Source organism: Staurois parvus, unplaced genomic scaffold, assembly GCF_062004578.1.
Source record: "Staurois parvus isolate SC_StPar_1 unplaced genomic scaffold, SC_StPar_1.0 ptg001321l, whole genome shotgun sequence".
NCBI lineage: Eukaryota > Metazoa > Chordata > Amphibia > Anura > Ranidae > Staurois > Staurois parvus.
Window position 1 is genome coordinate 80,001 of NW_028319117.1, and position 10,000 is coordinate 90,000.

The 10,000-nt window shown below is 45.4% G+C and overlaps 1 protein-coding gene across 7 annotated transcripts in view; it reads right to left on the reverse strand.

Annotated features, from left to right (window-relative positions):
• USP5 (ubiquitin specific peptidase 5) overlaps nucleotides 1-10,000 on the reverse strand; it is a 107,859-nt gene that overhangs the window by 77,437 nt on the left and 20,422 nt on the right. For all 7 annotated transcript variants that reach the window (XM_089661175.1, XM_089661173.1, XM_089661174.1 and 4 more), the window contains one exon: nucleotides 1,141-1,274. In XM_089661175.1, coding sequence (XP_089517301.1) covers nucleotides 1,141-1,274 — 134 coding nt within the window. The remainder of the gene's footprint in view (nucleotides 1-1,140; nucleotides 1,275-10,000) is intronic.

A 10,000-nucleotide genomic window follows, 5' to 3' on the forward strand; every position in this document is an offset into this window, starting at 1 on the left:
GAAACTTCTGTACCCACATCTGACAAATCTTTTCTCAGTTCCTCAGCAGTCACACGGGGACTTCTCTCCACTCTACGCTTCAGGTAGCGCACAGCAGTCGAAGTCAGCATCTTCTTTCTGCCACGACCAGGTAGCGTTTCAACAGTGCCCTTTGCCTTGAATTTGCGAATGATGCTTCCTAAGGTGTCTCTTGGTATGTTTAACATCTTTGCAATCTTCTTATAGCCATTGCCCTTCCTGTGAAGAGAAATCACCTCTTCTCTTGTCTTCCTGGACCATTCTCTTGCCTTCACCATGTTTGTAACCACACCAGTAAATGTCTAGAAGGAGCTGAGTATCACAGTCATTTTAAAGCTGCCTAATTGGTGCTTATTATGCTTGATTGCTGCTCGGTGACATCCACAGGTGTTTTCAATACCTGATGGAAAGCACCTGTATGAACCTCTGTTCTTCAGAGTGGTAGTCTTTAAGGGGTTGAATAATTGTGGCAATGAAGAAACCACATAAGAACCATTTACTACTGTATTACATAAACAATTGATGTCATTTTAGTTGCATTTGGGTAGTTACAACGTCCTTGTAGGATTTGATTCTGAATACAATTCCAAATGTACACTATAGTCCCTAAACCCCTTTACAGCATTGGGGGTTGAATAATTTTGGTCACAACTGTATACACACACACATATATATATAATACACACACACACACATATATAATACACTCACACACACATATATACACAATAATGATCTATTGCTGGCTGCATACAGAAGTAGATCACTATAGCAATGACCTATTGCTGCAGGTAGACACTGGGTAGAGCTGGAACTGTTCCAGACCCAATACCTAGAGGGAGTGCCATGATGTTTCCATTGCTCGCAATGCACTCCTATAGAATGCTGTGTAGAAGGATCAGGAGCCCTGACAGCCATCAGTTCCAACCCACATCAGTGACAACAAAGATCCCAGCTTACAGGTTCATTTTAAAGTAAACATCACAAACACAACAAACAATATGCTATAGTTTTCCCTTTTAAATAACGAGGCAAACTTCCCTCATCCCTGCGTCACTATATTAATACATGAAAGGGAACGTCCCCCCACCCCAGCCCACACACACACCTCGCATTACCCACCCGGTCCCTGACCATCTCCGGCAGTGCTGACAGTTCATCCCTCTGGATTTCCACGAACTCGGGCAGAATGACCAACTTCACTTCTTCGTCGTATTCGTACTGCTCATCGCTCATGTCAAATCCACCCTCCATCCCTAACGAGAGACACCGAAAAAAGAGGAGTCACAAGACCAAAAAAGGATCAAAGGGAAAAAAAAAAAAAAAATACATAACACAGGCAGTAGAATTTTTGTACACATTGTAAATCCTTTTTTTTCCCCATATATTTTTTTAGGTTTAATCCATGTTGCCAGAGTTGCTTTTGCATTTTTTTTTCCCACACATTTAAAAGAAAACATTTTAGACCTGCAGATTAGTTAAAACCCCCAAACATTATATATCAACTGGAAGCAGAAGAACAAAATGGGAGTTCCACATTTTTAGATCGCACAATATTTGTGTAATGGCTTATCAAGGCAAATTTTTTGTAACAATTTTAGGGCATACAAATGCAGAATATTCACCAATTTGTTTAGTTATAATAAAAAAAGATGAGAATGCACCAAGTGAAGAGATAACCAACATGTCACGCCTTAAATTGACTGCATCTTTGAAAAGGCATCTCCAGTACTCCATATTTTTTAAAGGTGACACTTTAAAGAGGTCCTACAGCCTGAAGGTTTTTCACTCTCATGCATGAAGGTAAAATAAACCATCAATGTGCAGTTTCCCTTCCCCCTCCTAATACTTACCTGAACCCAATTTTGATCTAGTTTTGTGCATGAGAGCAGCAGCTCTCCAGGGTCTCTCCCTTTGCCATTGGCTCCCACTGCTGTCAATCTCAGCCAGTGATGAGGCAGTGGGGGGCGGGAACAAGCCATGTTTTGTTTGTCTTATGCACACACAGAGCAGGGCTCAAGAGCAAGCATGCACGAGTGCTCCCATAGCAAGCTGCTTGCTGTGGGGGCACTAAGCACAGGGGAGGAGCCAGGAGCACCAGCAAGGGACTGTGAAGAGGGGGACTGGGGCTGCTCTGTGCAAAACCATTGCACAGAGCAGGTAAATATATCATGTTTGTGTTTTAAAACCAACAAAAAAAAACGTTAAAAGTCCCAACTATTATTTTTTTTTATTATTATACAGTATTTATAAAGCGCCAAGTTTGCTCAGCGCTGTACATTACAAAGGGAGACAGAACATGCGACAGTACGAAAACAATACAATACAATACACGAGGGGATCGAGGGCCCTGCTCTTTCGAGCTTACAATCTAGGAGGGAGGGGATGGTGGCACAGGAGGAGATAGCTGTGGGGGATGGAGTGGTAGGGAGAGTGGAGGAGGTCGGCAATTAGCAGGGGGTGGGGTAGGCTTCCCTGAAGAGATGGGTTTTCAGGGTGCGCCTAAAGGTGGGAAGGGTAGGTGACAGTCTGATGGATTGGGGTAGGGAGTTCCAGAGGATAGGTGATGTCCTGGAGAAATCCTGGAGGTGGGCATGGGAGGAGGAGACCAGGGAACTAGAGAGAAGGAGGTCTTGAGAGAAGCGGAGTGTGCGTGTTGGGTGGTACTTGGATATTAGGTCGGTGATGTAGTTCGGGGCAGTATGGTGGACAGCTTTGAACGTCAGTGTTAGGATTTTGAATTTGATTCGTTGCGCAATCGGAAGCCAGTGGAGGGATTGGCAGAGGGGGGTGGCGGAGACGGAGCGGTTGGTAAGGTGGATGAGTCTGGCTGCCGTATTCAGGATGGACTGAAGCGGGGATAGCCTGTGGTGAGGAAGGCCAGCGAGGAGGGAGTTGCAGTAATCGAGTATGGTTGACATTTAGCTCGTTAGTCTGAGTCTTTTAAATGTGATTACATATTATATGCAGACATTTGTCATTTTCTATATAGGTATACACACACATTACAGTTATATTTACAGTGCAATTTTGAGTTTTTTTCCAGGGTCGTTACATAAAACTCATATGAAGGGCTGTATTTTTTAATACTTATTACTGAAATACCATTTGTGTATTTATGCCGTATTTGGGGAGATTTCCTTTCACTTCCTGTTCCATAGCCAAAACAGGGAATGAGAGAAAATCCCTGCAAATTAGGGGAATCCCTTGGGCCCCTCCCAGGCCACCAGAACTAATGTCCCCATTGGAAGATTTCTCCTCTATTCCTGCCCAGGGGACAACTCACGTATAGGATTTAAACCTCAGATTGTTCATTTTATGTCATGTTTGACCACCTCCCTCCCGCCCGCCATATAGTAATATGACGGACGCAAGGCGGTTCTCTCATTCTGGGAGGACGTCATATAACATCCTCCCATTCTAACCGCGCATGTGCGGCTCCTGGAGCGAGGGACACAGCGGATCACCGATCCATGGAAAGAGCCGAAGATGTCGGCTCGGTCATGTGATCAGCTGTGTCCAATCACAGCTGATCGCATGTAAACAGGGAAATGCCGGGTATCTGCATTTCTCTCCTCTCGAGCTGTCACGCTGACAGAGGAGAGCCGGTAATCAGCATTCCTCTGGGGGGACATGTACACTGATCACCAGGGCACTGATGATCAGTGTGCCCTGATGATCAGTATAGCCCCAGCAGTGCCACCTGTCAGTGTCCATCAGTGCCACATATCAATGCCACATATCAGTGCACATCAATGCCACATCAGTGCCTGCCAGTGCACATCAATGCCACATATCAGTGCCCATCTGAGCTGCCTTTCAGTGTCACCCATCAGTGCCGCCAGTCAGTGCCACCTATCAGTGCCACCAGTCAATGCCGCCAGCCGCCAGTCAGTGCCAGCCAGTGCCGCCTAACAGTGCCATATATCAGTGCTGCCTTTCAGTGCCCATCAGTGATGCCTGTCAATGCCCATCAGTGCCGCCTACCAGTGCCTCCTCATCAGTGCCCATCACTGCAGCCTCATTAGCGCACATCAGTGAAGGAGAAAAATAACTTATTTACAAAATTTTATAACAAAAACTAAGAAAAAACTTTTTTTTTTTTTTAATTTTCAGTGGTTTTTGGTTTAAGAAAAAATAAAAAACCCAGAGTTGATTAAATACCACCAAAATAAAGCTCGGTCACAAAAAAATGATAAAAATTTCATATGGGTACAGTGTTGCATGACCGCACAATTGTCAAAGTGAAACAGTGCTGAAAGCTGGAAATTAGCCTGGGCAGGAAGGGGGTAGAAGTGCCCGGCAGGCAGGAAGGGGGTAGAAGTGTCCTGTAGGCAGGAAGGGGGTAGAAGTGCCCTGTAGGCAGGAAGGGGGTAGAAGTGCCCTGTAGGCAGGAAGGGGGTAGAAGTGCCCTGTAGGCAGGAAGGGGGTAGAAGTGCCCTGTAGGCAGGAAGGGGGTAGAAGTGCCCTGTAGGCAGGAAGGGGGTAGAAGTGCCCTGTAGGCAGGAAGGGGGTAGAAGTGCCCGGTAGGCAGGAAGGGGGTAGAAGTGCCCGGCAGGCAGGAAGGGGGTAGAAGTGCCCTGTAGGCAGGAAGGGGGTAGAAGTGCCCTGTAGGCAGGAAGGGGGTAGAAGTGCCCTGTAGGCAGGAAGGGGGTAGAAGTGCCCTGTAGGCAGGAAGGGGGTAGAAGTGCCCTGTAGGCAGGAAGGGGGTAGAAGCGCCCGCTAGGCAGGAAGGGGGTAGAAGTGCCCTGCAGGCAGGAAGGGGGTAGAAGTGCCCTGTAGGCGAGGGGTTAAGATTCATGCATTCCATAAGCACTGTTAATTTTTTATACACGAACTGATCGTTTGGTGCTTTGCTCCTTCTGTGAACATAAAAGTGTGTGTGTGTGTGTGTGTGTGTGTTTTTGTTTTTTTTTTAACAGATATTAGGCTGTAGCTCCATGTTAAGATGTATCTAAAGCAAAAAGGTTTTCTTTTTTCGTTTTGGGAGGGGTATTGAAGTTCAGCACCAGGTTTTTATCGCTGTGTATCGGAGGCATTAGTGAGATTCACCTTCTATTCCTCCCGGTGACCACTGTCACTGGATTTAAAGAATAAGTAAACCCAACAATTCCTATTCCTGAGATGTGCCGGCTGTACCATGTACTTGTATGAAAAGGTCTCTTGTTCTCTTTGTATTGCTTCCTTTGTCTGAAATCCCCGGTGTTCCTGCCAGTCCCCCTGCTTTCCTAATAAAAACCAACCAGCACAGCATGGTCAGTTCTCTAGCTGTGCTGGGAAATCAGCCTGCTCTACTCTAATGATCAGGACCTCCCCGCACAGCCATTCGCTGGAAAGCTCTTGCACGGTGCACCAGACCTAGGGAGACTGACACTTTTTTGTGTTTCTTCCATTTGTGAATGATTGCACCAACTGTTGTCACCTTCTCACCAAGCTGCTTGGCCATAGTTTGGTAGCCCAGTCCAGCCTTGTGTAGGTCTACAATCTTGTCCCTGACATCCTTGGACAGCTCTTTGGTCTTTGCCATGGTGGAGAGTTTGGAATCTGATGGTTTGATTGCTCCTGTGGACAGGTGTCTTTTATACAGGTAACACAATGAGATTAGCAGCACTCCATTTAAGAGACTGCTTCTAATCTCAGCTTGTTACCTGTATGAAAGACACCTGGTAGCCAGAAATCCTGCTGAATGATAGGGGATCAAATCCTTATTTCCCTCATGAACATGCAGATCAGTCATCATTTGTTAGACGCATTTCTGCTGAATTTGTTGTTGTATTCTGTCTCTCAGTGTTACAATACACCGAACATTTGATTTGTAGACGGATCATTTCTTTGTGAGGGGCGAACATTCAAAATTAGCAGGGGAGCAAATACGCATTTCCTTCACTGTATACAGGTGAAACTCGAAAAATGAGAATATGGTGCAAACGTTCATTTATTTCAGTGCAGCAACTTAAAAGGTGAAACTAATATATGAGACTCATTACATGCAAAGCAAGATAGTTCAAGCCGTGATTTGTCATCATTGTGATGATTATGGCTTACAGCTCATGAAAACCCCAAATCCACAATCTCAGAAAATGAGAATATTGTGAAAAGGTGCAATATTCTCGGCTCAAAGTGTCCCACTCTAATCAGATAATTCAGCCATAACACCTGCAAAGGGTTCCTGAGCCTTTAAATGGTCTCTCAGTCTGGTTCAGTAGGAATCACAATCATGGGAAAGACTGCTGACCTGACACCATCATTGACACCCTCCATAAGGAGGGAAAGCCTCAATAGGTAATTGCAAAAGAAGTTGGATGTTCCCAAAGTGCTGCATCAAAGCACATTAATAGAAAGTTATGTGGAAGGGAAAAGTGTGGAAGAAAAAGGTGCACAAGCAGCAGGGATGACCGCAGCCTGGAGAGGATTGTCAGGAAAAGGCCATTCAAAAGTGTTGGGGACTTTCACAAGGAGTGGACTGAAGCTGGAGTCAGTGCATCAAGAGCCACAACACACAGACGGATCCTGGACATGGGCTTCAAATGTCGTATTCCTCTTGTCAAGCCGCTCCTGAACAACAAATAACGTCAGAAGCGTCTTACCTGGGCTAAAGAAAAACAAACCTGGTCTGTTGCTCAGTGGTCCAAAGTCCTCTTTTCTGGTGAGAGCAACTTTTGCATCTCATTTGGAAACCAAGGACCCCGAGTATGGAGGAAGAATGGAGAGGCACAAGGACCCCTAATATGGAGGAAGAATGAAGAGGCCCAAGGACCCCGAGTATGGAGGAAGAATGGAGAGGCCCAAGGACCCCGAGTATGGAGGAAGAATGGAGAGGCCCAAGGACCCAGAGTATGGAGGAAGAATGGAGAGGCACAAGGACCCCGAGTATGGAGGAAGAATGAAGAGGCACAAGGACCCAGAGTATGGAGGAAGAATGGAGAGGCCCAAGGACCCCGAGTATGGAGGAAGAATGGAGAGGCACATGGACCCAGAGCATGGAGGAAGAATGGAGAGGCACACACTGCAAGATGCTTGAAGTCCAGTGTGAACTTTCCACAGTCTGTGTTGATTTGGGGAGCCATGTCATCTGCTGGTGTTGGTCCACTGAGCTTCATTACGACCAGGGTCAACGCAGCTATCTACCAGGAGATTTTGGAGCACTTCATGCTTCCTTCCGCAGACGAGCTTTATGGGGATGCCGACTTCATTTTCCAGCAGGACTTGGCACCGCCCACACTGCCAAAAGCACCAAAACCTGGTTCAATGACCGTGGGATTACTGTGCTTGATTGGCCAGCAAACTCACCTGACCTGAACCCCATAGAGAATCTATGGGGCATTACCAAGTGAAAGATGAGAGACATGAGACCGAACAATGCAGAAGAGCTGAAGGCCGCTATTGAAGCATCCTGGTCTTCCATGACACCTCAGCAGTGCCACAGGCTGATAGCTTCTATGCCACGCCACATTGAGGCAGTAATTGCTGCAAAAGGGGCCCAAACCAAGTACTGAGTACATATACATGCTTCTACTTTTCAGAGGTCCGATATTGTTCTATGTACAATCCTTATCTTATTGATTGCATGGAATATTCTCATTTTCTGAGATTGTGGATTTGGGGTTTTCATGAGCTGTAAGCCATAATCATCACAATGATGACAAATCACGGCTTGAACTATCTTGCTTTGCATGTAATGAGTCTATCTCATATGTTAGTTTTACCTTTTAAGTTGCTGCACTGAAATAAATCAACTTTTGCACCATATTCTAATTTTTCGAGTTTCACCTGTATATATGATAATTTGCACTTCCACATGCAGCTGGCGTACTGCTACTGCTGTGATTTGTCACAGTAATAGCTGATCAGCGGGTGCCGGCCAATGGATGTCCGCCGGCACCCTCCGATCATCAAGGAGACCAGAGGACAGAGGTAACCTCAAGAACCCAATAAAAGAATCATAAAATAAATAAATATGCAGCGCTAGTAAGTGAACATATGTAGAAAAGATTAGACTAATACAACACACTGGATTATATATAAGATACTAAGTCCATTATATGGTGAAATGAATAAAGTGTTCCGTGCAAGTATTTAATAAATCCGTACTGGAGGAAAACTGTGACTCTTGTGATTGTGAAGATAGACAAACATTACACTAACCAGATAGCGCAATTAATGCGCATGGAGCATATAAGACCTGCTCCTGGTACTCTGGATGTGTACTCTGAGGAAGTGTAAGGACACGAAACGCGTTAGGGAGGTGCCCCTAACTACTGTGCATATACCGCAGGGCCACCTTGATAGACGGCTGGCGGCCATATTGGATTCAGATGCAAGTTCTTTTTTAACCTGCTTATGCTGACATCTTTTGGAAATAAAGACCTACTACACCATTTGGAGGCTTTCTCTGGTCTCTTCATTCCTTTGGGAGCCTGTTTTTTGAAGGTTTATCTGTGGCTTGGATTGGTGCTTCCCCTAGTGGCTGTGACTGGCATATTCGGAGACTGGAGGGTATACCTGGATGGATGACACCTAGTGGCCTATACGCTGATGACACCTATCCTTGTGGTATTACACATCCAGAGTACCAGGAGCAGGTCTTACATGCTCCATGCGTATTAATTGCGCTATCTGGTTAGTGTAATGTTTGTCTATCTTCACAATCACAAGACTCACAGTTTTCCTCCAGTACGGATTTATTAAATACTTGCACGGAACACTTTATTCATTTCACCATATAATGGACTCAGTATCTTTTATATAATCCAGTGTGTTGTATTAGTCCAATCTTTTCTACATATGTTCACTTACTAGCGCTGCATATTTATGTATTTTATTGTTCCATCCTGTCAAAGCAGAATTCTGCCCTGTCAACAGGGATGTGATGGATTTTCTTTCCCTTGATAGCAGAGAATAAAATCCATCACATGCCTTAGTAAAAGCACCTGTGTACACATAAACACTGACTAGATACATTTAACCCTTTGATACCCCTTCCCAGCCAGTGTCATTAGTACAGTGACAGTGTATACTTTTAGCATTGATCATTGCATTACTGTCACTGGTCCCCACAAAGTGTCAGTTTAGTGCAGCAATGGGCAAACTACGGCCCGGCGGACCCTTTAATCTGGCCCGCGGAGCGTGATACTGTCAGGATGTGTGTAGGCGGGGCAGCGTGACGAACGTGAGGGGAGCTAGGCTCCTCTCACAGTCCGCCCTGAAGACCGGTGTAGCATGAAAATCTGTCCCCCTCGACGTATCTGCGCATGTGCCGGAGATCGCCGATCGGCTGCTAATGCCTGAAACTGGCACATGCGCAGATACGTCGAGGGGGACAGATCCTCATAGGAGACAGATTTTCATGCTACACCGGAACGGCGCGGGAACACGGCGAGAGGAACGCGCGGAGCAAAGGTAAGTGAATTGACACAGGGGGGACTTGGGGACTTAATATGGGGGATGAATTACTATAGGGGGGATGAATTACTATGGGGGATGAATTACTATATGGGGGATGAATTACTATAGGGGGGATGAATTACTATGGGGGATGAATTACTATATGGGGGATGAATTACTATATGGGGGATGAATTACTATGCGGGGATGAATTACTATGCGGGGATGAATTACTATATGGGGGATGAATTACTATATGGGGGATGAATTACTATATGGGGGATGAATTACTATGCGGGGATGAATTACTATGCGGGATGAATTACTATGGGGGATGAATTACTATAGGGGGGATGAATTACTATAGGGGGGATGAATTACTATAGGGGGGATGAATTACTATGGGGGATGAATTACTATATGGGATGAATTACTATGGGGGATGAATTACTATGGGGGATGAATTACTATATGGGGGATGAATTACTATATGGGGGATGAATTGCTATGGGGGATGAATTACTATATGGGGGATAAATTACTATATGAGGGATGAATTACTATGGGGGATGAATTACTATGGGGGATGAATTACTAT